The 27,685-nt window shown below is 43.8% G+C and overlaps 2 protein-coding genes across 3 annotated transcripts in view; one reads left to right on the top strand and one right to left on the bottom strand.

Annotated features, from left to right (window-relative positions):
* LOC129838220 (cyclin-dependent kinase 17) overlaps positions 1 to 21,268 on the bottom strand; it is a 35,663-nt gene extending 14,395 nt beyond the window's left edge. The window contains exon 1 of the mRNA XM_055904998.1: positions 20,909 to 21,268. The gene's annotated coding sequence lies outside the window, so the exon portion shown is untranslated. The remainder of the gene's footprint in view (positions 1 to 20,908) is intronic.
* A 1,496-nt stretch (positions 21,269 to 22,764) lies between these two features.
* phyh (phytanoyl-CoA 2-hydroxylase) lies at positions 22,765 to 27,393 on the top strand. Of its 2 annotated transcripts, XM_055905387.1 has the most exons (9): positions 22,765 to 22,926; positions 23,345 to 23,397; positions 23,677 to 23,787; positions 24,172 to 24,340; positions 24,787 to 24,868; positions 25,233 to 25,414; positions 25,501 to 25,650; positions 25,738 to 25,869; positions 25,979 to 27,393. In XM_055905387.1, the coding sequence occupies exons 1-9, from the start codon at positions 22,861 to 22,863 to the stop codon at positions 26,030 to 26,032; spliced, it is 999 nt and encodes a 332-aa protein (XP_055761362.1). In that variant the 5' UTR covers positions 22,765 to 22,860; the 3' UTR covers positions 26,033 to 27,393. The 2 variants fall into 2 exon arrangements, with proteins under 2 accessions (XP_055761362.1, XP_055761363.1); XM_055905388.1 differs by lacking the exon at positions 22,765 to 22,926 and having other exon boundaries at positions 24,177 to 24,340.
* Positions 27,394 to 27,685: the final 292 nt, after the last annotated feature.

Below are 27,685 nucleotides of genomic sequence, written 5' to 3'. Positions count from 1 at the left end.
TATACGCCTCCTTTTAATCTAATATTTATGATGAGTAGATGAATACTGCAGTCACCGCACCTCCCCTCAGTACTCAGCTAGGGCCTTCATAAAGCACGCATTAAACATGAATTGAACATCCAAACATGAATACTGCTTTCCTTAATTGCAAGCAAAATGCATTAACACACACCCGCGTGCCGACACTCATACATAATTTATCAAGGCCATATACTGTGGTTAAAATGACATAATGAGAGGTGCAATACAGAGGTGAACTTCAAATCCACAGTACCAGCTACATATAGGAATAGCAGTCATAAACACACTTAAAACACACACTGACCTCACCATCAGTGTCCTCAGATTGGCCACACACTAAGTAACAGCAGTGGTCGTTATGTGGTTGTGTCTTGTTGTGTGATTGGTGGGCTGCAGTGACAGAGCTGGTCCAGCGGCTGCAGTGATTGGCCGAGGCAGGCTGGTTGGCTGAGTGTGATGGGAGGTGAAAAGGCCACAGAGTGGGAGAACTGGACACATTCCATAGCAACACAACCTGGTCCGATGGTATGGCTGTGTTTTGTGTGCATCCATCTGTGTAGGATCTACTGTATGTGTGTAAGTATCAATTAATGTGTTGTGTGGATATGTTAGTGTATAATTTGTGTGTGTATGGTAAATATACATAAATGCAAATAGAATACAGTATGTGTGTATGTATCAGTGTTTGCTTTGGGTATCAGTGTGTGTGTTTATGTGTATCAGTATGTGTGTGTGTTTGCGTGCGTGTGCATGCTGACACAGCAGTAAGCCAGGTCATAGGAAACACCTTGCTCTCTCTGCCTCAGGCCAGTTTCCCTGCCCATTGTGTTGCCGCGATGACGCCCCTCGGACGTGCGGGACCCACCCTTCTAACCCCCTCACACCATCCCGTACTGGACACAATGATAACACACTGCCAGCTAGCAGTGAAGGGTGCGGTGTGTGTGTGTGTGTGTGTGTGTGTGTGTGTGTGTGTCTCTCACACGGGATACAGTTGGCAACTACATCAAGAAAACATCCTAACACAGCACTAACCTCACATCAGACACAAGAAGAGGACCAAGATCATCTAACTATCCATCTCTCCAGCCATATACACTATTTTTACAAAAGTATGTAGACAACCCTTCAAATTAGTGGATTCGGCAATTTCAGCCACACCCGTTGCTAACAGGTGTATATAATCAAGCACACAGCCATGCAATCTCCGTAGACAAACATTGGCAGTCATAGGATGTCACCTTTCCAACAAGTCAGTTCGTCAAATGTATGCTTTGCTAGAGATGCCTCGGTCAAATGTAAGTGCTGTTATTGTGAAGTGGAAACGTCTAGGAGCAACAATGGCTCAGTCACGAAGTGGTAGGCCACACAAGCTCACAGAACGGGACCGCCGAGGTGCTTTAGTGACTGTTAGTCAGGCCTAATCGCCCAACACAAATGCCCACCCCTACTAATGCCCATGGCTGAATGGAAGCAAGTCCCAGCAGCAATGTTCCCACATCTAGCGGAAAGCCTTTCCAGAAGAGTGGACGCTGTAACAGCAGCAAAATGGGGGAACCAACTCCATATTCATGCCCAGGATTTTGGAATGAGAAGTTCGACGAGCAGGTGTTCACATACTTTTGGTCACGTAGTATACCTTTCTCTTTCACTCCCTATGAGATCATTAGCTCAACTGTATACAGTCATGGCCAAAAGTTTTGAGAATGACACAAATATTAGTTTTCACAAAGTCTGCTGCCTCAGTTTGTATGATGGCAATTTGCCTATACTGCAGAATGTTATGAAGAGTGATCAGATGAATTGCAATTAATGCAAAAAGCTTTCTTTGCCATGCAAATGAACTGAAACCCCCAAAAACATTTCCACTGCATTTCAGCCCTGCCACAAAAGGACCAGCTGACATGTCAGTGATTCTCTCATTAACACAGGTCTGAGTGTTGACGAGGACAAGGCTGGAGATCACTCTGTCATGTTCATTGAGTTCGAATAACAGACTGGAAGCTTCAAACGGAGGGTGGTGCTTGGAATCATTGTTCTTCCTCTGTCAACCATGGTTACCGCCAAAGAAACACGTGCCGTCATCATTGCTTTGCACAAAAAGGGCTTCACAGAAAAGGATATTGCTGCCAGTAAGATTGCACCTAAATCAACCATTTATCGGATCATCAAGAACTTCAAGGAGAGCGGTTCAATTGTTGTGAAGAAGGCTTCAGGGCACCCAAGAAAGTCCAGCAAGCGCCAGGACCATCTCCTAAAGTTGATTCAGCTGCGGGATCGGGGCACCACCAGTACAGAGCTTGCTCAGGAATGGCAGCAGGCAGGTGTGAGTGCATCTGCATGCAGAGTGAGGTGAAGATTTTTGGAGGATGGTCTGGTGTCAAGAAGGGCAGCAAATAAGCCATTTCACTCCAGGATAAACATCAGGGACAGCCTGATATTCTGCAAAAGGAACAGGTATTGGACTGCTGAGAACTGGGGTAAAGTCATTTTCTCTGATGAATCCTCTTTCCGATTGTTTGGGGCATCCGGAAAAAAGCTTGTCCGGAGAAGACAAGGTGAGCGCTACCATCAGTCCTGTGTCATGCCAACAGTAAAGCATCCTGAGACCATTCATGTGTGGGGTTTCTTCTCAGCCAAGGGAGTGGGCTCACTCACAATGTTGCCTAAGAACACAGCCATGAATAAAGAATGGTACCAACACATCCTCCGAAAGCAACTTCTCCCAACCATCCAGGAACAGTTTGGTGACAACAATGCCTTTTCCAGCATGATGGAGCACCTTGCCATAAGACAAAAGTGATAATTAAGTGGCTCAGGTAACAAAACATCAATATTTTGGGTCCATGGCCAGGAAACTCCCCAGACCTTAATCCCATTGAGAACTTGTGGTCATTCCTCAAGAGGGGGGGGGGGGGTGGACAAACAAAACCCCACAAATTCTGACAAACTCCAAGCATTGATTATGCAAGAATGGGCTGCCATCAATCAGGATGTGGCCCAGAAGTTAATTGACAGCATGCCAGGGCAGATTGCAGAGGTCTTGAAAAAGAAGGGTCAACACTGCAAATATTGACTCTTCGCATCAACTTCATGTAATTGTCAATAAAAGCCTTTGACACTTACGAAATTCTTGTAATTATACTTCAGTATTCCATAGTAACATCTGACAAAAATATCTGAAGACACTGAAGCAGCAAACTTTGTGGAAATTAATATTTGTGTCCTTCTCAAAACTTTTGGCCACGACTGTACACTTAATCCTTCAAATGAAATTTTAAAATCCTTAAAATTCCTCTGTCATTCCTGATGGCATGTGTGTACATTGCAGGAATCATTCAAATCAATGACTGTCTGGAACTGTGGCTGCAGTTTACCCAACCCCGATCCTAACACACACAACCCCACACAAACCGCTCCCCAGTGCACATACACTCAGTATGTCCAGGCTAAGCCTACAAACTCAAATTACCTCCAGGCTTGGAGGTGCCGGTCAATAGGGCACAACGTCAAAGAACGATCAGATACAAATATATAGTGTAGAACAGACATGCCTCTCTGTCATGAAGAGTGAGGAATCATATCAGCTCTATACATGACATTTCTATCTGTGCCCTCAAATATGCCCCAGGCCAACGCATATAAAACACATATAGCAGCACACCCCCCCCCCCCCCTCACCAGTCAATGGAAAATGCAAATCTATGAAACACTGTGTGTGTTAGGGGATTAGTCTCCCCACCCTTCACCCCCCACATGCCCTAACACCCACCATGTGCCAGGCAGGGTGAAGGCAGGGTGAAAGCAGGGACGCTTTGATGTCAGGTTTAAGCGTATGTGTGTGTTGCACGGTTATGACCTGGTTCTCTTCTCATCTCGGCTGGAGTTGATCTCATTAAAACAAACATAGTTAATGAAGGTGGGGAGTGTGTGTGAGCATGCGTGTGTGTGTGTTTTTAGTTTTACTTTCGTTGTGGGGACCTGACCACCAGTTCCCATAAGGAAAAAGCTTATTTTAGGCTTACGGGTTAGGTTTACAATTAGGGTTACGTTAGGGGTTAAGGATTAGGTGTAGAGTCAAAGGGTTAGGAAAAATAGGATTTTGGAATCAACTGTTTGGTCTTCACAAGGATAGTAAAGTAAACGTGTGTGTGTGTGCATGCGTCTGTAGGTGTCTTCATTTGTTTAAGCACAACAAACCTGCTGTAAACAGAGTCAGGGGAGATGGAGTGAGAGATAAAAGGAAAAGACAAGAGAGACTGAGATAAAAACAGAGAGAGCAGGAGAGAGAGGGGGGGGCTAAAAACAGAGTGAATCGGAGGGGGAGAGAGAGAAGGGGGAAAGAATTAACAAAAAAAGCTGAGCAAACTATACCTGACCACTGTGACTGACCCAAACTTAAGGACTCAGTGGGCATAGCCTTGCTATTGAGAAAGGCCGCCGTAGGCAGACATGGCTCTCAAGAGAAGACAGGCTATGTGCTCACTGCCCACAAAATGAGGTGGAAACTGAGCTGCACTTCCTAACCTGCCAAATGTATGACCATATTAGAGACATACTTCCCTCAGATTACACAGACTCCCATATCTATTAGGTGAAATACCACAGCAAGATTTGTGACCTGTTGCCACAAAAAAAAGGGCAACCAGTGAAGAACAAACACCATTGTAAATACAACCCATATTTATGTTTTTTCCCTTTTGTACTTGAACTATTTGCACATAATATGACATTTGAAATGTCTTTACTCTTTTGGAACTTTTGTGATTGTAATGTTTACTGTTAATTTGTATTGTTTATTTAACTTTTGTTTATTATCTACTTCACTTGCTTTGGCAATGTAAACATATGTTTCCCATACCAATAAAGCCCTTAAAAACAGAGAGCAGGAGAGAGAGAAAAAAAGAGTGAGCAGGAGGGGGAAGAGAGTGTGTTCTGAGTTCACTAATACGATTTTCCAACAGAACATTCTCCATTTATCTTATCAGCCACACTCGTGGTCCCCACACACACACACACACACACAGTAGTGAGTGCAGTAATGCCAATATACTACTAACGTTACTGACATGTTCGTTATCATCCCAACAACTCTTTCCTTTTGCCGATGGGCAGAGCGCAGGACACAGGCCTGGTCATGTGGCTGGGACTGAGTATGCCTGTGTCTGCCCCTCAGAGCATCACTGTCCTTGGGCAGACAGGCTAGGAAAGTGGGCAGGCTGTGGAGGATTGGGTTGCTGAGACAAAGGTTGTGTCTGCTGCTGTGGGGAGTGACACACACACACTCTTTACCTGCTGAATGAGCTGGCAAGGAAATATGAGAAGAACTGAGGGCCAAGGAAGCCACAGCTGTTCTCCAATGTGTGCGTGTTGGTCAGTCTTCTATCCAACAATAAAAAAACGTACGCTGCTGATCCCATCTCCGCTAACTAGAGCAGATCCCTCTCTGCCACCCTGCAGCGTAGATATAGAGTTACTAGATTAGCTGTTCACATTGGACAGGGTCCAGAATCCTGTATCAGTAGCACAGGGAGAAAACTGAACCTCTCTCTCACTCGGTCTCATTCTTTAACTCACCATCTCTCTAGTGGTTGTGCGCGCGCACACACGCACACACACACACACACACACACACACACAGTACAGCAGGAATCATCAACTAAATTCAGCCGCAGGACTATTTTTTCTTGAGCAGATGGTCAGGGGGCCGGAACATAATTTCAAATAATTTGTAGACTGCAAATTGACTAAAACATAAATCATTTAAAACCTTGCTCACATTGTATAAGATCACATACACTGAGTGTACAAAACATTAAGAACACTTTCCTAATATTGAGTTGCACGTTGCAGTTCTTGACAGAAACCAGTAAGCCTGGCACCTACTACCATACCCTGTTCAAATGCACTTACTGTAAATCTTTTGTCTTGCCCATTCTCCCTCTGAATGGCACACATACAAAACCATGTCTCAATGCTTAAAAATCCTTCTTTAACCCGTCTCCTCCCCTTCATCTACACCGATTGAAGTAGATTTAACAAGTGACATCAATAAGGGATCATAGCTTTCACCTGGATTCACCTGGTCAGTCTGTCATGGAAAGAGCAGGTGTTTTGTTCACTCAGTGTGTGTACAAAATATAAATATAAATATATATATATAAATATATATATATATATATATATATATATATATATATATATATAAATATATATATATAAATATATATATATATATATATATATATATATATATATATATATATATATATATATATATATATATATATATAAATATATATATATAAATATATATATATATATATATATATATATATATATATATATATATATATATATATATATATATATATATATATATATAAATATATATATATATATATATATATATATATATATAACCCACAGGCCACCAGCTGGGGAAGCCTGCTGTACAGGTAGGGCTGCAAGATATGGGCAAATATTGTGATTGTGATTTTTTTTTACCAAATATTTTGAATGTGATTTTACTTGCGATTTAGATCAAAACACTTGGGTTAACTGTTGGAATCATATAAATAAAATGAGTATTCCAACTCTATGGTTGGTGCTGTTCAGCATGACAACTAATGAAAAAAACCTGTAGAAGTTGTTGCGACAGGGTAGGAACCAAAGTGTTGGTCAGAGTTTCAGGGGATCCTTATTACATTTGAATGTTACATTCATGATGTTTTTTTAAAAATTATCAGCCTCTTGAGATATGGATATTGCAATTTTGATTAAAGTATGATACATTGTTTTTATTGAACCTTTACTTCACTAGGCAAGTCAGTTAAGAACAAATTCTTCTTTACAATGATGGCCTAGGAACAGTGGGGTAACTGCCTTGTTCAGGGGTAGAACGACAGATTTGTACCTTTTCAGCTCAGAGATTCGATCTAGCAACCTTTCGGTTATTGATCTAGCAACCTTTCGACTATTGGCACTATGCTCTTACCACTAGGCTACCTGCCGCCCCTGTGCAGCGAGATAAGCACTCTCTCAGACACAGAGTACAGAGGGATGTAACAGAGACGGGTATTATTTCTGGGCCACGCCAAAACAAAGAGAGCTCATTTGACAGGGCTGGGGGGGATACAGCATCTGGCATATCTGAATGATGTGAAAGAGAAAGCACAGAGAATTCCCCATCAAACACAATCCAACACACTGGGTGATGGGCTCTGTCCTGGCATCCCCCTCTCTCTTTCTTTCTCTAATCAGCATCCCTTCCAAAAAACATACATGCGCAAGCAGGCACACACACACACAGCCTATACATTCTTCTGTGAAATCCTGACCCACATACCAAACCCAAACCAGACACTCCCTCAGATCTTCCCGCGTTCCCCTTAGCCTGTCCTTCTGGGGGTCCCCCAGTGCATCGTGGGTAGGCCAGAACTCAGCGAAGAGGATGAGACTTCAAAGGGCAGGAAGGGGAGAGACGGCAGACGACAAGGCCTAATTAAGACTAATACACACACTCACATCAAAGTCAATTCCTTCAAATTTGACAACTAAGACAGCTCCCTTGAAGGCATGTCCCTAAAGTAAGATACAGTAGTTCCACCCCCATTTAGGGAAATCTGCCTTGAAATTGAAAAAGAGAACAGCAACTTTTGTCACTCTCCCTTTTGTCTCTCTATAGACCCTGAACTCCTTTCGTCACCATGGTGACCAAGGCCCCAGAGTCTATATTCTGCTTCCAAAAGATTAGGAGGTCTAGACTATCCCAGAATTCTCTCTGGCTGGTTGCTCTTTACCCTCCAGTCTCACTCCCACTCTTTGTCAAGTAACTAGGAAATATGATATGGTCGAATTAATATTCAATTGAAAATGGAAAAAATAAAAATGGAATGAGAAAAGACGTATGTGAATATGTGGGTGTCGATGTGCGCGCGAGAGAGTGAAAGCAAGCAAGCGAAGGATAAAGAGAGCGAGGAAAAGAGAAAGTGAGCATATTTCGAGTGAGAAGAACAGAATGGCGTCTTTGTGTTTGTGTAAGAGGCATGACATCACCAGGGTAACTCCAGGCATGTACTGTTAGCTGAGGAAAGTACAGAGAAAGAGAAAGAACAGAGGCAGAGCTGTACCGTAATTCAATACGAAACCAGGAACCCCCCAAAAAATACCATGATTTTGAAATGTTCACGAAATGTAATCCATAGTAGGGTCCTTTGGAGGAAGTTTTCTTGACATATGTATCTGAAAGCATAACTGAGAAATAATTCATCAAAGTTGGCCTCCTTTAAGACTCCATACTGTTTCATCTGTAGGCACTTCAAGCAACAATTGGTGTCATATGAAGCTTTACCGCTTGCTCTGTAATATGAATAGTATATTGATTTCAATAACACATTTTTACATTAAATTTTGCTTACAAAAAATCTAAACATGAATATAGAAAAATACAAATGTATTGTTGAACGTAATATACTTTACGGGCAAATTAAAAGTCCCAGAGTGGGATCTCTGCTACTTTTGTTATGATCCAATTTGTACCAACAGAGTGAATGTGAAAATGGATTCAAAATGGTCCCCCTCAGGTGGTGATTTGCAGGATGTGTAATGACACAAATAAAAGGAGTGCCGTGATTGGTTACATTGCCTACTGTGCCAATCTCTCTATAAAAACAGGCTATAACTTTAAAACTAGCAGAGATCCCACGCTGAAAATTTGATATGCCAGTAGAGTATATTATATTCAACAAAATACAAAAAAAAGTCAAATCTAAAATAATAATTTTCAATATTTATGTTTATAATTTTCCATATTCATAAATGAAATGTACATGTGTGTGAAATAGAAATTCTATTCATATTTCAGAGCAAGCGGTAAAGCTTCATATGACATCAACTTTTGCTTTGCAGCACCTACAGTCTTAAAGGAGGACTGGGTAAGGCCAAAATTAAATAAATATGCCAACTTTGATGAATTCGTTCTCAATTCTACTTTTAGATACAAATGTCAAATACATGTCAACGACCCTTCCTCCAAAGAACCATTCTATGGATTAAATGTAATCATTTGACCCGAGGCTAATACGGTTAACTCTGTGATAAGCTATTCAACCACACCCCTGAGGCAAACGCCTAGTACCTGTCCATAGGGCTGGGGGATATATCAAATCAATAAGAATTGATGTTCCAAATGCCTGTATCACAAGAATGCTATTTTTTGTTGTTTTGCTGGGCGTTCCGAGTCTATTCAGAGCAGTTCAACTGTTCTACCTTGTTAGCAAGCAAATAGAGCCAAGTTGGACTAGACTTGAAATATAACGATTAGCTGGCTACTCACTAGCGAGTGGGCTTGTGCTTGAGAGATTATTTGAGACATTGTTTGAGTCATTATTGGTGGATCTGCATTACAATTTTAACAAAAAGTTTTTTTTTTTTTTTGACAGACTTGAAAGCCCGATCAGGGAATAATACATTTAAAAAACAGGCTAAACTATTTTGATAAAATAATGTAATAATTAGTGTGTCTTCTGGTTGTGGAAGGCTTATATTTAGCCTAGGAGTAATTCTACAAGCCCTGAATTCATTAGATTATTGCTGACTGTTTGAAATGTGGTGTATTGCACTTTAATTGTGCAGCAAAGCTTATTCAGATTAAAAAATAAATTTAAAATGGAGATATGATTTTTAAGGCCATATCCCCCAGCCCTACCTGTTCTATCAGTCTGCTTGGTACATGGAGGTGAGTGACGGGCTATAGTTACAGGCTTAACCCTGGGCTAGCCGACATCACCCCTATGATATAAAGATCACATACAGTCACACAAACACACCTGTGTAAGAGAAAAGGGGGTACAGCAGTGTACATACACACAGTACGCACGCACACACACACACCAGTGCCAGAGGGGTTCCCTCATCTTGCAGGTGTGCCTTCCTAACCAAAACCACCACTGTCGTCAAATGAATGGGATTAAAGACATGCAGACTACAAGATACTTCCGAGCACTCCCAAACACAGCATTACACCCCCTTCCTGGACCCTGAGGGAGTTCCATTAAGCTGAACCACGGTGCACCGGGCTATGGCCCGTGACGTGAACGGGGGGAAAAAGTGAGGGAGGAGGGCCTTTCTCAAATCAATCAGTAATCTGCGCTGCTCAGTCATGCTGTCAACAAAATTATGTGGATATATTGAAGCAGCATCTCAAGACATCAGTCAGGAAGTTGAAGCTTGGTCGCAAATGGGTCTTCCAAATGGACAATGACCCCAAGCATACTTCCAAAGTTGTGGCAAAATGGTATTGGAGTGGCCATCACAGAGCCCTGACCTCAATCCTATAGAAAATTTGTGGGCAGAACTGAAAAAGTGTGTGCGAGCAAGCAGGCCTACAAACCTGACTCAGTTACACCAGCTCTGTCAGGAGGAATGGCCCAAAATTCACCCAACTTATTGTGAGAAGCTTGTGGAAGGCTCCCTGAAACATTTGACCAAAGTTAAACAATTTAAAGGCAATGCTACCAAATACTAATTGAGTGCATGTAAACTTCTGACCCACTGGGAATGTGATGAAAGAAATAAAAGCTGAAATAAATCATTCTCTCTACTATTATTCTGACATTTCACATTCTTAAAATAAAGTGTTGATCCTAACTGACCTAAGACAGGGAATTTTTACTAGGATTAAATGTCAGGAAGTGTGAAAAACTGAGTTTAAATGTATTTGGCTAAGGTGTATATAAACTTTGACTTCAACTGTATTTTACATCAAATATATGTCAGAATTTTCAAATTAGTTTTCATTGGGGAAGCAAATAGTGTTTTTATCAAAAGCAATCACTTTTGCATGTGAAAACACAGAATCCTACTCATTACACGACGTACTTAGCCAGCAAAGTGACAAGTTAACTCATTGATAGTGCTTTATAGTACACCCCTCTGGATGCAACTCAGTTCCAAATCAAATACAATCAACGCTAACCCGGTTAGGCCCGAGGCATTCATCAAATCCCCTCCCTCTCTCTCTCATCACTCCCCCTCCACACCATGAACCCAAACCTTGCCTTATCCTACACACACAAACCATCCCCTTAACCAAACTTAGGCTTATCTCAGCTAGCCTACCAAACAACCTCCCCCAAAAACACAGATGAGATAGCAACATAAATAATGGAACACAGGTCCCATGTGGCTCAGTTGGTAGAGCACAGCGCTTGCAACGCCAGGGTTGTGGGTTCATTCCCCACAGGGGGACCAGGATGAATATGTATGAACTTTCCAATTTGTAAGTCGCTCTGGATAAGAGCGTCTGCTAAATGACTTAAATGTTAAATGTAAACACAGCCATTAGAGACATAACGCTGCCTCCCCTCTGATCTTTTGACCTGCAGCCAGACTCAGGGGTGAGAGGTCGGGCATATCACTATGACAACCTGTGACCCCTGACCCCCCCAAAACCCACACGAGCCAACCGGCTGAGAGGTAATGACTGCTGCTGCCGATAACCATAAACCAGTGCAGCCAGGGGGCAACCGTTCACAGTGATGTAATGGGATGTGTTAGCACAAAACGCTGCTGCTAGACATCCGTCACATTGGTTGACTGGAACTGAGCCCCGCGCACACACACCTCTCAGTGTAAGGAGCTAAAAAGAGTTTCAGCGTGACTGACCCTGGAGGGATGAGCTGAAATAACAGCGCTAACGGGTAATGGACGTGTGTGTGTGTGTGTGTGTGTGTGTGTGTGTGTGTGTGTGTGTGTGTGTGTGTGTGTGTGTGTGTGTGTGTGAGAGAGAGAGAAAGAGAGAGTGTGTGTGTACATTAGAGGCCCTTGCGCAAACAGAGACAGAAATACCTGTCCCAAATGCTGTAAAATCTCCTTCAGTGTGAGAGTGGAGAGAGGAAGCCAAGAGAGTGAGACAGAGCAAGAGAGGAGAAGAGGAGCAATCAGGTCCTGTAGAGATCGAGAGAAGTGGAACAGAAGAAGGGCAGAGAGAGAGAAAGAGGAGATGAGGAGCAATCAGATCCTGTAGAGAAGGAGAGAAGTGGAACAGAAGGAGGGCAAAGAGAAAGAGAAGAGGAGCAATCAGATCCTGTAGAGAAGGAGAGAAGTGGAACAGAAGGAGGGCAGAGAGAGAGAAAGAGGAGATGAGGAGCAATCAGATCCTGTAGAGAAGGAGAGAAGTGGAACAGAAGGAGGGCAAAGAGAGAGAAAGAGGAGATGAGGAGCAATCAGATCCTGTAGATAAGGAGAGAAGTGGAACAGGAGGGCAGAGAGAGAGAAAGGAGATAAGAGTGGGGAGATAGAGATAGCGAAGCAGAGAGGGGATGGGTGAAAGGGGAGGGAGGAGAGGAGGAGAGGGGCAGTAAGAGGGGGTATTTTTAGGACTGGGTACTGCAGACTCACAGCTGAATACAGTGTGTTCTACAGAGGACAGGCCTGCCATTATACACAGACGAGCATAAACACCACACAGGCACGTGGTCCCCCCCCTCTTTACATTTGACATTTGAGTTATTTAGCAGACGCTCTTGTTTCAGGGCGACGTACAGTTGGTGCATCCATCTTCAGATACAGTAGCTAGGTGGCACAAACATCTCGGTCATAGATTCTTCCTCAATAAAGTAGCTATCAGCAAAGTCAGTGTGTCTGATCAAAAATACCAACAACCCACAGAATTAAGCAGGAAAATAAGTTATCAGAGCCCCATAGTGAGTGGCATGACACACACACACGGTTTGAATTAGTGCCCAGACACTACAGTGTCATCTGTGTGCAGCAAGGCGGGTTGGAAAGGGAGAAAAAGCTGTGTGTGTGTGTGTGTGTGTGTGATAAGAGGATAAGCACAGACTAGGCTATACATTATCCCTGTGTCAAATGGAGAGATGAACGGGACAGAGTCCAACAGGACCCAGACCTCACCCCCAAACACACACGCTCTCAGCCAGCTACATACAACCCTTTGGGGTTGCCTAGACCGCTACCCTTTAACCAGCTTTAGCAATGTCTCAGTCTCACATGACGAACCTTTGAGAAGATAAAAGACTCGGTGCTTCGTTTTCTCCCTCTGTGTGTGCGAGAAGCAGAAGGCCACACCGGTGCGGTTATTGAGGAGGGTTATTGAACCCCCTGTAGTCTGACAGCCAAGTCAATAACTGTCAGCCCATCCATCCTCTCTCCCTGTAGCACCTTCCTCCCACCAGCCCTCTCAGCTTTACAGTTACACATCTTGCTATTTCTTCTCCTTTAAAGCCATGCCACACTAATGATGGCTAACGAGCTGCTTCCGGACGACTCAGGACAGCCAGCCAGAGGAGCACAACAGGGAACGTGCGAGTGTGTCCCAAAACACGGGCTTCCTCTTCGCAAGGAACAGCTGGAATAGTTCCCATTCCACAGGACAGAGATAGGAGGGACACATGTACTGAGGGGACACACACAAACACACACGCAAGATGGATGGGAACATTAGCAGTAAAATGCCTAAGTTATCTGGAAGTGTTTTCCAACAACATGAAGAGCAGATCAATTATTTCATCCTTGCATGTTTGAATGGTTTATCACTTCACTGTATTTTCTTCCCACTGTCATCCTTTCCCTGATCTCTCTTTTCCTATTGATCCTCCCCTTTCTCACGACCTGCCCCAGGCCCCAACTCTAAACCACAAAGCCCTAGAGAACAGGTGTGCCCACCAGGTTCCCCTAGAGGTCGTTTCGGAGACACCCAGGCCAGCACAGGTGGTTGTTGCGTCCCCCGGTCCCAGTTCTGTTCCCACTGGACCAGCCAGTGGTGCTTCCTGTCTTTGTCCCGGCCGCTCCAGGTGTGACATTCCTCGTCACCTGAGGAAGTTAGGAAGTCAGAAGGTGAAACATTCCCACCTCCCGCTCAGGCCTCTCAACAGTTTCAGCTAGTCTCCTTTTCTCTCCATTATCGCCATGTCCTCTGATTTGGCTGTGAAGGCAGAATGGCTATAAAATGAGACTAGGATAGGAAGTCATTCATGAGTATGGCCTGCCTCTCAGCCATGTTTCCCCGTAGCTCACTACCGCCTCCCAATACCACTTTAACCCCACTTTGCAGTCAAGACGACCAAGGGTTCACAATGTTAATAATTTATCTGCGCACAAGTGTCATCTTCAACACACACATAGCCTGCCACCCAAGACCCTTCAAAAGAGTCCTGAGACTAATCGGCACCAAGATACAGCGTCCGACACACACACACACACACACACGAGTTCAGCTACTGTACCATAACAGAACAAACCCTTTTTGTGATATTGAATCTAGCCGACGCTAAAGTTATTTCTACAGCCTCTTGTCCGTTTGCTAACAAGGTTCCATTGACTTCCTATAGCTCCAGAGCCCCACAGTGTCAGCTGAACTAGTGAACCAGAGTCAACTGACTCTGTACTCTGCTGTCACTGTGCTGTCACTGTGTGCTATGCGGGTTGGGATATGAGGGTCTGTACAGCACTGTGAGGGAATGTAAACTACATGCCTGTCAGAACAGTGTGCTAGGGCCCACTAGCCCCTACTATGTGAAGTTACATAACAAGGTAGGGTTTGTCCTGTTATGGTAGCTGAAGTCATGTTACTCTGTGTGTATGTGTATAGAGTAGGCTGGTTGGAGATTACAGCTCCATGACTAGTTCAGCATGGCAGACAGGAAAGACTAACGGGACACCATCACTCTGTATTAGACACAGTCACTCTGTGCATGTGTCTATTTCAGGGAATTTCCCTATGAGTGTGTATAATGAGTACAGTATGTGAAGTGTGTATGTACAGCATTTGTGGTGTGCTTAGTGTACGAGTGCTACTGTTCGTTCATGTGTGTGTGTGTGTGTGTGTGTGTGTGTGGGTGGGTGTGTTCGTGTGTGTGTGTGTGTGTGTGTGTGTGTGTGTGTGTGAGAATAATCCGTCTGTCTGCTGCTGCTCGGACAATGCCACGCTCTAATCTCCAGATTACAAGCCAATGTCTCTACCTCCACAGGGCAACGCATGGTGGGACAGTTTCCTCAGGGGAAGAGAGAGAGCGAGAGAGAGAGAGAGAGAGAGAGAAAAAAAAAAGATAGGACAAAGACAGAATGTGTGAGTGAGCACACACACACAGTGCCGGTCTGTGCATGGTACCGGGGTGGTGTTAATCAGACCCTGGGCTCCTTCCAAAAGGGCAGCTCCAGTTCCCACAATGCCCCTCTTCAGACAACGAAAGGGGGGCATTGGGCTCGTATACAGAAACCCCTCAAACCCCACCACGCCTCCCTCCAAACTCTTTTCAGGGGACAGAAAGTATATCCCTCAGTAGAAGAAGGCGTCCCATTCCCACCAGAACACACACCCACGGACATCAACTCTAGTCCAGAGCCATTCATATAAGATGACATCAAAGCCAGATAACAATAGACTGGTATTGTACTGTTGGCCTACACACACATTGCAGGCTGATATAAACGGCTGATTTCTGTATATGACCTCAACGCTCTCCATAGAACAGCAGGAAGGAAGCTGCGGCTCTGTCGCCATAGCAGGCCAAGGAAGTGTGCGTGTCTAACACACCTTGAAAGTACAGTCTATCAGTTTGCAGAGCAGGACACCAGACACAAACAGCGAAGACCGCTGACACAGTGCTAAAATACCATGACTAGTCAGCGCATCATACCACTAATCAACTGCACTGAATGCCTTTTACAGTTGAGCCATCTCTACCACAACGTCCTCAGTTTCACTTTCAAACTATTAATAGAGACAGAACGAGATGATCCCCACCATACAAAACACACAAGCCCACCCCTCTTCCATATTCCCCACCATCCAAAACACACAAGCCCACCCCTCTTCCACATTCCCCACCATCCAAAACACACAAGCCCACCCCTCTTCCACATTCCCCACCATCCAAAACACACAAGCCCACCCCTCTTCCACATTCCCCACCATCCAAAACACACAAGCCCACCCCTCTTCCACATTCCCCACCATCCAAAACACACAAGCCCACCCCTCTTCCACATTCCCCACCATCCAAAACACACAAGCCCACCCCTCTTCCACATTCCCCACCATACAAAACACACAAGCCCACCCCTCTTCCACATTCCCCACCATCCAAAACACACAAGCCCACCCCTCTTCCACATTCCCCACCATCCAAAACACACAAGCCCACCCCTCTTCCACATTCCCCACCATCCAAAACACACAAGCCCACCCCTCTTCCACATTCCCCACCATCCAAAACACACAAGCCCACCCCTCTTCCACATTCCCCACCATACAAAACACACAAGCCCACCCCTCTTCCACATTCCCCACCATACAAAACACACAAGCCCACCGCTCTTCCACATTCCCCACCATACAAAACACACAAGCCCACCCCTCTTCCACATTCTTTACATGGCTGACATAACTTCCATAATCAGCATGTGTGCATATGTGTCTGCCCCTCCGCCTCCCCCCGATAGCTGTACTGATTCAGTCACCCATGTTCTAAAGCAGGCCTGGGAAAAAAGAGCTGGTCAACAGTTGTCACACACACACACAGCAGGGGGTGGACACAGGCAGCTGCTACGTAAGTGGAGATAGCCAATAAGTCCTTAGGTTTTAGGCATGGCCACCAATCAAATGATCTCCTTTACACTTTAATGGTGTATTGTCAATACTTAGTCATGTATATTGTCTATACTGCACGTGACTATGAAATTGGGGAAAAAGCAATGTTAGAAATAACACCTCGGTGTATTCCATCTTACAGAATGCTGTTCTCTGGTTAGTTCTACAGCCGTCTGTACATTCCTTTACCTCTGTTCTAAGACTCTAAATGTGTCTGTGTGGGAGTGAGGCACACGCAGGCTGCAATAATTACACTCATTATCAAGCCTACAATTAGACTGTCCCGGGAAAAAAACATAATTGCTACGTGACCCAAAATACACCCAATGACAAAGCACCATGTCCCGAAGACACATGGCATCAGATAAAAGGGGGTCTTCATCAGCATCCACCCCTCCTCCTCCTCTTCCTCCCTCTCTCCTCTGTCCTCCTCTCATGAATCAGGAACTGAGGGAAAGCATCTGATTGCCCCTAATGATAATCTGATGTCACATTCCACACATCCAGGCAAACAGTTTAACCCTTGGCTGACCAGACTGAGGGGAGAGGCGGAGGGCTGTGTCAGTTAGCCTGCCTTCCCAATCCATCTCTTCCTCCCCACATAATCCTACGAGCAGGAGTAGGGACGTGCACACCTCACAGGCACAGAGACACACACATGAACATTCACACAAGGATAATCAAGTAATAAAGAGGAAGAAATTAATGGAAAATATATGTACAGCTTGCTCTCTCGCCCGCACACACATATAAACACACACTTGTTCATGCCTCAGTACGGTGTTAGCTATGTTTTCAGTGCTAGCTACAGTTCTGGCTGTGGGGCACGGTGTGTGCTGTAACTATCGTCCCTAGTCAATGAGCTTTCTCAAGACACAGTTACATAACACAAGATTAAGGCCTGATGTGATAGTGCGTGAGTGAGTGCGTGAGTGAGTGAGAGATATCTCATAAATTGGGATAGATAGAAATAGAGAAAGCGCCTGGTTCTGTTGTCAATGGCAACAGTGTGTTCTAACCTGTAAGCCTGTCAGTGAGATATCCCCCTCCCAAAGCAGACAGGAACTTCATGAGCATAGTGCGTACTCTAGCACATCTGCAGTGTGAATGTGTGCACTGCCATCGTGGGCATTTCTCTGTTAATGCTCTCCCCCCCACCAGAGTTAACATGTTCATATAGGGAGAATAGTCTGGACCCCAGTGGTGTAAAGTACTTAAGTAAAAATACTTTAAAGTACTACTACTATTTTTGGGGGTTTCTATTTTTTGACAACTTTTACTTCACTACTTTCTAAAGAAAATTCGGTACTTTTTATTCCATACATTTTCCCTGACACCCAAAAGTACTCGTTACATTTTGAATGCTCAGCAGGAGAGGAAAATGGTAAAATTCACACACTTATGAAGAGAACATCTCTACTGCCTCTGATCTGACGGCCTCACTAAACACAAATGTTTTGTTTGTAAATGATGTCTGAGTGTTGCAGTGTGACCCTGCCTATCCGTAAATAAATAAAAAATGTAAAAAAATTGTGCTGGTTTGCTTAATATTTGTATTTTATTTTTATCGAACCTTTATTTAACTAGGTAAGTCAGTTAAGAACAAATTCTTATTTACAATGACGGCCTACCCCGGCCAAACCCGGACAACGCTGGGCCAATTGTGCACCACCCTATGGGACTCCCAATCACAGCCGGATGTGATTCAGCCTGGATTCAAACCAGGGACTGTAGTGCCATCCCTTGCACTGAGATGCAGTACCTTAAGACTGCTGCGCCACTCGGGAGCCCAATTCCTTTAAATTATTCGTACTTTTACTTTTAATACTTATGTATATTTAAAACCAAATAGTCTCAGACTTTTAATCTAGTAGTATTTTACTAGGTGACTTTCACTTGAGTCATTTTCTTTTAAGGTATCTTTACTTTTACTCAAGTATGACAATTGAGTACTTTTTCCATCACTGCTGGACCATCTCCTCTCGTCTCTTCTCCCTCAGACGTGATCTGCTGATTTGTATGTGAAGGCAGACAGACAGACATATGGATTGAACATTTGTCAGACAGACAGACAGGGAGACACTGTGGGTATAGTAGGCAGAGGGTCCCGTGAAACGAACACTCACAGAGGAACCTTCCCAAAGACAGAGGGAGAGAGAGGATGGTACCACCTTAGAGTCTGATGTCAAAGGAGGAGAGAGGGGAGTTGACACACACACACAGAGAGACAGAGAGAGACAAGAGAGAGACATTTAAATAAACAGAGCGATAGAGAGAGGGGGCTGGCAAAAGACAGAGTGTACAGCACGATATTCTTTGCAACTGCCATGAATATTCGACATGATCATATCTAATCAGACCTGAGAGGATGAGTGTGAGCCCTTTCATGAGTCATGACAGAGGACATTCACAGAGCACCAGTACACCATCACTTCTCTATATAATCTGATTCTGTCTCTGTTATCCTTCCATGCACTTCACCTCGCAGCACTGAGACTGATCAATATCACAGCTATCTTGGCATGGTGTTATCAGCAGGGTTACACTGTAGCACTATAGAGAGAGAGTTGGGACAGAAAAATGAGGGTTTGGGTCAGTATAATTAGCCTGTCCTGAGGGATTGGTTTCACACAGTTAGAACAACCTGCCTACATACCCCTGATCTGGGTCATTCTAGCTGCAGGGAACTGCTAAGTCTAACCTGAGTGCATGTACACACATACCTCTGGCCAAGAACTAACTGACAACTACTAAGATTTGACACACATAGACACACCTATGGTGGATGAAAAAACACTCGCTGGACACATGCAGTACTGGGGGGGGATAGATGGAGGGGTGGGTGCATTTTTCAGCCCAGGGCCATATTGGCTCCAGAAGCACAGTTATTAAGGGATGTTCCAGACAGACATGTATGCTACACCACCACTGGAAAAACATCACAGGGGTCAGAGGTCAAACAACACTGCTCCAATGAGACAAGGAGGAGGACGAGTGTCATAATCCCACACACACCTGTCAAAGTTTGGGTCTGCCGATAGGATAGGAAAGAGGAACATTTGGACAGAATGTGTTACCTCAATTGTTCTCTATGTTGGCCTCTACCAACTACACTAACAAGGTATGACATTAAATGGGGGATGTATCTTATGCCAGTCTGCTTGCCTGGCATCTTTATGGCATGGTTTTCAGAGAGAAATCTGACTCTGAACTGATCCATTTCCACCATGATATTGTTTCCCTGAGAGGCAGTCACAGCCAAGGGGTGCTACACTGAGATTATACATTTAGATTTTACATTTAAGTCATTTAGCAGACGCTCTTATCCAGAGCGACTTACAAATTGGAAAGTTCATACATATTCATCCTGGTCCCCCCGTGGGAATTGAACCCTGGTCTCCCCGTGGGAATTGAACCCACAACCCTGGCGTTGCAAGCGCCATGCTCTACCAACTGAGCCACACGGGACCATGTATTACTGTGGTCTAAGGAACCAATTCCTCATCATCACTATTAAACACTTACAGTAACCCTAGTTCAGACATCTATATGCTGTGAATTGTAACTTATTGGCCGAACAACCTTACATTCATTGTTAACATTGTACACATTAGCCAATCAGTTTCATATATGCACATTTGACAGAAACTTACAATGTGCGACACCTGTTATGGACCGCAAGGCCTATAATACATTTGTATTTTAACGGTTCAGATAGGCTACAGCAAAACATAAAACATAAAATTGGCAAAAACAAACGAAGCCAGTGTAACACTGAACGTATTCTTTGTGTATAAAATGTGATGACATATATCTAACTGACATGGGTCAAGGCATTGACTATTTACACAATTTATACTCTACTCAGCACTTTCAATATAACCTACTGTATGTAACGTTACAAGCCTCAGCTTTTCCTGGGTTATAGCCTAAAAGGTGTTGACAACATGGTGTTGAAAATCAAATGGTGCGTAGCCTATAGGCTGAAGGCAAATAGACAACAATGGTATTGCCCTTTGTAACCACTCACTGAGGTATTTAAACCACACATATAATTGTGTTAATACAACTCATATTAGTAGGTGTCCTGTAGCTAGTCCTATTTTGACAAGCGAGCAAAATAGTTGGTCAACTCAACCAGACCCTTGTGGCGACGCAACATTGCCCACTGGCAACATTGTTTCTAGTCCTTTCAAAGCGGCATTGCAGTAGCCATTCTGATGGATAGTGTGCTTGTAAACCTACATGAAGCCACAACATTTGGCTACTTACCAGAAACGATGTACGTTGTTTCGACCTGACTTCCACACCTCGATGGGCGCTTCCTCGGAGGCCGGATGCCCGTCTTTCCACCCACCCGTAAAAACAGTTCGTATACTTCTTGCTTTTCTCTTGCTCACATTATTCCGTACAGAATGTTCTCACATGAACACCGTTTTCAAAATTCAAATGATAAACATTACAGGCCAGATTCCGAAAGCTCACTTCTATGACGAGCAGGGAGCTTATGGGGAGTGAGAACGGAGTGTGTCTGTGGATGAACCAGTAGGGGTGCAAGCTTTGGCTGCCTGCATTCTGACGCCTCCGCCTATGCTGCTGCTGACATGGAGAGAGAGGGGGGAAATGAACTGAATGCGATTGGTGGCCGCCTACTACCAGCACCAATATGGCCCTTCCTTCATTCAATGAGTAGTTTTGTAGCGCCTCCTGCAGTAGGCCTACGACCCAGATAAATCATAGCCTACATTCCCTGACAACTAGGCCTATTAATCAGTGGTGCAAATTACTTAGTAAAAATACTTTTAAGTACTACTTGAGTCGTTTTTTGGGGGTATCTGTACTTTACTATTTATATGTTTGGCTGCTTTTACTTCACTACATTCCTAAAGAAAATAACGCACTTTTTACTCCATACATTTTCCCTGATACCCAAAACTATTCGTTCTATTTTGAATGCTCAGAAGGACAGTCAAATTGTCTGTTTTCACACACATATCAAGAGAACATCCCTGGTCATCCTTATTGCCTCATCTGGTGGACTCACTAAACACACATGCTTCCTTTGTACATTATGTCTGAGTGTTGGTGTGCCCTTGGCTATCCATAAATTCAAAATACAAAAAAATGGTGCCATCTGGTTTGCTTAAGATAAGTCATTTGAAATTATTTATACTTTTACTTTTGATACTTAAGTAGGCCTATGTTTTTTTTTATTACTCAATCTAAGGGAATTAATTCTCATTTTGAGTCTGTGTCTGTTGATCTCTGTCCCCAAATAGTTTATTCAGTTATTAGACTATATCTGTTGATCTCTGTCCCCTAATAGTTTATTCAGTTATTAGACTATATCTGTTGATCTCTGTCCCCTAATAGTTTATTCAGTTATTAGACTATATCTGTTGATCTCTGTCCCCTAATAGTTTATTCAGTTATTAGACTATATCTGTTGATCTCTGTCCCCTAATAGTTTATTCAGTTATTAGACTATATCTGTTGTATGTTTTGTACATTTGTCACAAAGATGCTCTGTCTTATTTTATTCTCTCATGTCTTGTGGGTTTATGCGGATGGTTGCCATCTGACGGGATTGAGGAGTGGTATTTATTGTTTTGTGTCTAATTATTTGTTTGCTTGTTTGTTGTTGTTGTTGTTGTTCACCATGACTGAAATGAGCTATGAGGCCAGGGTGAAATGAGGGAAAGCTTCCATTCAATGAATAGTGTGTGTGTGTGTGTGTGTGTGTGTGTGTGTGTGTGTGTGTGTGTGTGTGTGTGTGTGTGTGTGTGTGTGTGTGTGTGTGTGTGTGTGTGTGTGTGTGTGTGTGTGTGTGTGTGTGTGTGTGTGTGTGTGTGTGTGTGTTACCATCCTTGTGGGGACCAAAAGAGTTAGGGTTACAATTAGGGTTAGCATTAGGGTTATGGGTTAGGTTTGGGGGGTTTTAGGGTTAAGGTAAGGGTTAGGGTTAAGGTGAAGGTTAGGTTAACGGTTAGGTGTAAGGGAAAATAGGATATTGAATGGGATCAAATTGTTTTTACCACACAAGAATAGTAAAACAAACGTGCATGCGTGTGCGTGCGCGCGTGTGTCAATGTCACTCACTTGTGGACTTCGACCTAGTCGGAGAGTAGCCTACAGCAGCAGCATACTGTAGGTCTACATAACAGTGGGTACATGACTGTCTGCGCATCGAAGGGAATACAGAATAAAACATATATTCTTGCAAAATGTCTCGAGCGGCAGACAGACTGAAAGTGGTCGTGAATCATCTGGATCGACCATCTTCTTTTGTTGTATCCTTTTCAACTGTTTTACTGTAAATGTCGTGTGTTTCTCCATGGCTGCGCGGTGCTGGAATTTCTGACCGACTTTCAAGGACTGTGCGTCGGTACAGCTTCGCAGGACAGGCCGGGGCATGAGTAAATTGTCCGGCCTTTTCAGAGCGAACTGAACATTGCGAGTGGAACTATAACATTGCAAAATGTATTTATTTTCTGGGAATGTGTTTATTTATCCATATAAGACTACACTATCTTATAGGCTATGTATGCGTAAAAGTCGCGCTTGTAACTATTAGGCTATAGGTATTCGCAATTGGATTTCTTCTTATAATTAACGGTATGACATAGCTTGCATAAATGTGTAATAGCTACAAATAACTATTTTGTTATAAGACATCATTCATGTATGGCCTTAATTCATTGCATAAAGCAAGCATCTACCTCTGGCCAAAACGTTACCTACTATCAACCACAAGCACTGAGGTAAGTGACACATCAATCTCCTATTTGGGCTGTTTTTGACTATGTCAATGGCCTTATATCAGGACCGTCTAAAAGTACAGGTACTGACCCTTGCCCTACTTACTGTGTACATTACACAATGCTGAGATCATCTATCTCAGCAGTTCATTCAACTTTTAGATACCGTCACTGTATCTTAACACATTGTAACACAGGCACAGTCTAATAAGCGTTTATCACACTGTCAGGCACAGAGTCTAATAAGCGTTTATCACACTGTCATTCACTTGCTGTATCCAGGTATTCCTTTGACAATGATCTGCTGAGCACTGAGCAGAGAATCTCCTATGAGGAGGATGGGTTCCTCCTTATCAAGGGCCTGGTGTCTGGGGAGGACATTGACAGATTCAGGTAAGACCACAACACCATGAGAGAGACAATAGAAAGGTCTCAGATATTACTGAAAGGATAACACTAGATAAACAAAAAACAGGCGCCTAGCGTAAGAATGTGCAACGATGAAAGTACAAAAAGACCACAGAAGAGAAGAATGCCTGAAGATCACTTGACTTGACTGTCTCCACCAGCGCTTCAATGTGTCCCCTGTCTTTGACCCCACATGCAGCATGGTTCACCAGCAGAACACTAGAATACTGCTCCTCTGTACCAGAGACACATGGCTTTACCAGCTGGGGTTAATTAGTGATGCTACACTGAACAAGGACTGAGTGTGTGTGTGTGTGTGTGTGTGTGTGTGTGTGTGTGTGTGTGTGTGTGTGTGTGTGTGTGTGGCAGGGCAGCGTTTGAGCGGATATGCCGTCGGGAGGTGCAGGTCCCGGGGCTGGTGGTGATGAGGGACGTGTCCATCGCCAAGTCAGAGTTCGTCCCTGACCAGAAGGCCATCTCCAAGCTGCAGGACTTCCAGGAAGAGCCTGAGTTATTCCGCTACTGTAGCCTGCCTCAGGTACACACACTGCATGGACACACACACATAGACCCACACACGTGGACTGCGTCAAGATCTCATAGTTTCCCATCGAAATTCGACGTATTTTGGATGAACATCTATTTTTGCTAGAGCATTGGGAACTGCCGTAACGCAGTGGTCTGGGCAGAGCGCTTCGTCTCCGCGCATCATGAGTTCGTGCCAGGCAATCGTTTTTATTACATTTTTTGGTGAGCGCCGAGGAAGGCATAGATATCCACGTTCTCAGGACCTTTTCAAACGTCCGAAATCAAAGTCTATTTCTAGTGATCAGGCTGACACGGACGCATTCATGCACACACACACTCTCAAGCGCACACACAAGCTCAGAACACACACGTTCTTCTTACAGTCTTTCATTCCTTTTTTTCTTATTTTCTTCCACATCTAGTTTTTATTATTTCACTTGTCTTTGTCTTTCTCAGATCCTGAATTATGTGGAGTGTTTCACTGGTCCCAACATCATGGCCATGCACACCATGCTGATCAACAAGCCCCCAGACACAGGTACAGAACAGTGTGACCCTTATCTAACCTCTAACCCCTGACCCTCAACCCCTAACACTGACCCTTATCCAGAAAGACACACATAGACACACCTTCTAGAGCAGGGGTGAGCAATTCCAGTCCTCGAGGGCCTGATTGGTGTCACCGTTCTGCCCCAGCTAACACACCTGACTCCAATCACCTAATCATGATCTTCAGTTTAGAATGCAATTTGATGAATCAGCTGTGTTTGCTAGGGATGCAGAAAAAGTGTGACACCAATCAGGCACTCGAGGACTGGAGTTGCCCACCGCTGTTCTAGAGAGTGAAAACAGAGAGCCTGTCTATGTAATGTATGTTTATTTGTGTGTGTGATCTATCTCAGGTAATAAGACATCTCGCCACCCCATGCACCAGGACCTGCATTATTTTCCATTCCGTCCGGCGGACCATATTGTGTGTTCCTGGACCGCCATGGAGAAGGTTCACCGCCAGAACGGCTGTCTGGTGGTCCTTCCTGGTTCTCACCACGGCACCCTCAAAGAACACGACTACCCAGAGTGGGAGGTGATACACACACACACCTGCATCCTCAACAAGCACGACTACCCCCACTAGATCTTGTGACATCACTTCCCTTTCCTCTTCCTCAGGGCGGGGTCAATAAGATGTACCACGGTATCCGTGACCACGACCCCAATCATCCCAGGGTGCACCTGGAGATGGAGAAAGGAGACACAGTGTTCTTCCACCCTCTATTGATCCATGGATCTGGAATGAACCAGACGCAGGGCTTCCGCAAGGTATCACACTCAACACTGAAAAACACTCTGGAAGCCATAGATACCTAACCATTCTAGAATCCTGAAATCATGGAAGTGTGTGTGTAGGCCATCTCCTGCCACTATGCCAGTGCTGACTCCTATTACATTGACGTGAGGGGAACCACCCAGGAGAACATAGGCCAGGAGGTGAAAGAGATCGCAGCCAGGAAATATGCTGTTAATGACGTCACATTTGAGGTACATCACATCTCTGCAGTAGTGATACAGTATACATCAAACACATTGTTAATAAACTGTGGGTAACAGTGTGCTGTGTGTAACACTGTCTGTTTTGTGTGTGGTATAGGATACATGGGCTGTACGGGGCCGTCTGGTGCAAGGGGAGAGGACCAATCTGTGAGAGAGCCCGCCCACCACAGTGTGACGGTCACTCACCACTAACAACCTGCCAATCAAAGGAGATTGAAAAGGTTGTCTAATCCACCAGCCAATAAGATGAGACTCATTGACTGGAGTAATTTATTCGTTGGTCAAGAGTGAGTGTCCAAGAGTCCATTCAGGGCTGTTTGCCGGGTGTGTTTAACATATTTGATTTGATTTTGATCTCTTTTAGTCCCCATTTGGACTAATCTTCCAAGTCCTTAAACATTAAAATACAATTTATAATACGAACACATTTTCACATATTACACACATTTACAAATATACATAATATACTAACATAATGACCCAATAAATACTCAATATAAAAAATATTGATTCTTCATCTACTATAGTCCCACAATATTTATATGTATTATATTTAAATCATTTAAAAATAATTTAAATAGTTTACATTTATATATTAGATTAGTTATTTGAGACGACCATGATAAGCAGTTGTCTAGCTGCACTCCCAATAGTTTGGTTTCTGCGACTTCTTCAATTTGTACTCCTCCCATACTTAATTGTATCCCATGCTGTTTTGGCCTTTTCCTAGTGGAATAGACCAACATAACTTTGTTTTTCTGGTGTTTAAAACAAGTTTGTTTTGGAAAACCCACTCCCTGATATTCTCCAAATCTCCTTGTAAAGCTTGCTGCATAAATTGTAGTATCGTCTGCAAATATAGTAGCTTGAGTTTCAGCTAAGGCATAGGGAAGGTTGTTGGTATATATTAAATAGAGAAGTGGCCCAAGGCAGCTGCCCTGCGGTATTCCACAGTTAAACACATGAGGGGAAGAAAATGAACCATTGATATAGGTGGACTGTTTCCTGTCAGTTAGATATGACTGTATATTATATATAATATATATATTAAACTAAAGGGATGTTAATTGCACAGTTAAGCATTGATTGAAGTGACCATCTTCTGCCTGACAATAAAGCACTGACTGTGTGGTGGACTGGAGTGAGAGGAGCAGAGGTAGAATGTGTGAGAGAGAGAGAGCGTGATAGACTAGGAGAAAGAGAGTGTGTACGAGAGGTGAGTGGATGAAGGTGAATAGGAGGTTATTTCTGTTATGAATATGAGCATGTTTTAGTACACTTTGGAAACCAGGTACTCAGGGTGTCGCTTTGTAGACCAGTCTGCCATGAAATACCAGTAACCTTGATGCCTCAATATAACAGAATCCTAGGTGTATTTTACATCACCGCCTTAACAATCAAATCTATGCTGCTTTTAATGAGTTTGTAATGAGTACTTTGTTTGTGAATTAGTTTATGTGATTTCCTTTCATTATTGTTGATGTAACTGACAATAAACGGACTCAGAATCAATTGCTTCATTCTCTTTATCATCTGTTCCTTGGATTTCTAGTGAGGATGGTGAAATATTCTCTTGGTTTCCTCACTCCTTTGTGCCACATCCCAGACACACACACACACACCACCTCGGAGACCATTCTTGATCCCCTAAATCTGACGTGTTTAACCTAAACCCCCTCGACCCAATCTGCTTTCCAGACACACTCCCAGCCAGCTCCTCCCCCCAGCCCCAGGCCTCATGAATATTCAGCAGCTAAAGCGCTGTGAAATCTCCATCACCGTGGAGACACGTGCAATCCCAGTG

This window comes from Salvelinus fontinalis, chromosome 39 (genome assembly GCF_029448725.1).
Source record: "Salvelinus fontinalis isolate EN_2023a chromosome 39, ASM2944872v1, whole genome shotgun sequence".
Taxonomy (NCBI): Eukaryota; Metazoa; Chordata; class Actinopteri; order Salmoniformes; family Salmonidae; genus Salvelinus; species Salvelinus fontinalis.
Note: the sequence above shows the minus strand (reverse complement) of the source record. Positions and strands in the feature narration are given on the sequence as shown.

Excerpts from the sequence above, each read along its gene's own strand:
- phyh (XM_055905387.1), top strand. The coding sequence starts at position 22,861 with ATGTCTCGAGCGGCAGACAGACTGAAAGTGGTCGTGAATCATCTGGAT. Across the intron at positions 24,869-25,232 it reads CAACAAGCCCCCAGACACAG|GTAATAAGACATCTCGCCAC; the intron begins GTACAGAACAGT and ends GATCTATCTCAG. Across the intron at positions 25,415-25,500 it reads ACGACTACCCAGAGTGGGAG|GGCGGGGTCAATAAGATGTA; the intron begins GTGATACACACA and ends CCTCTTCCTCAG.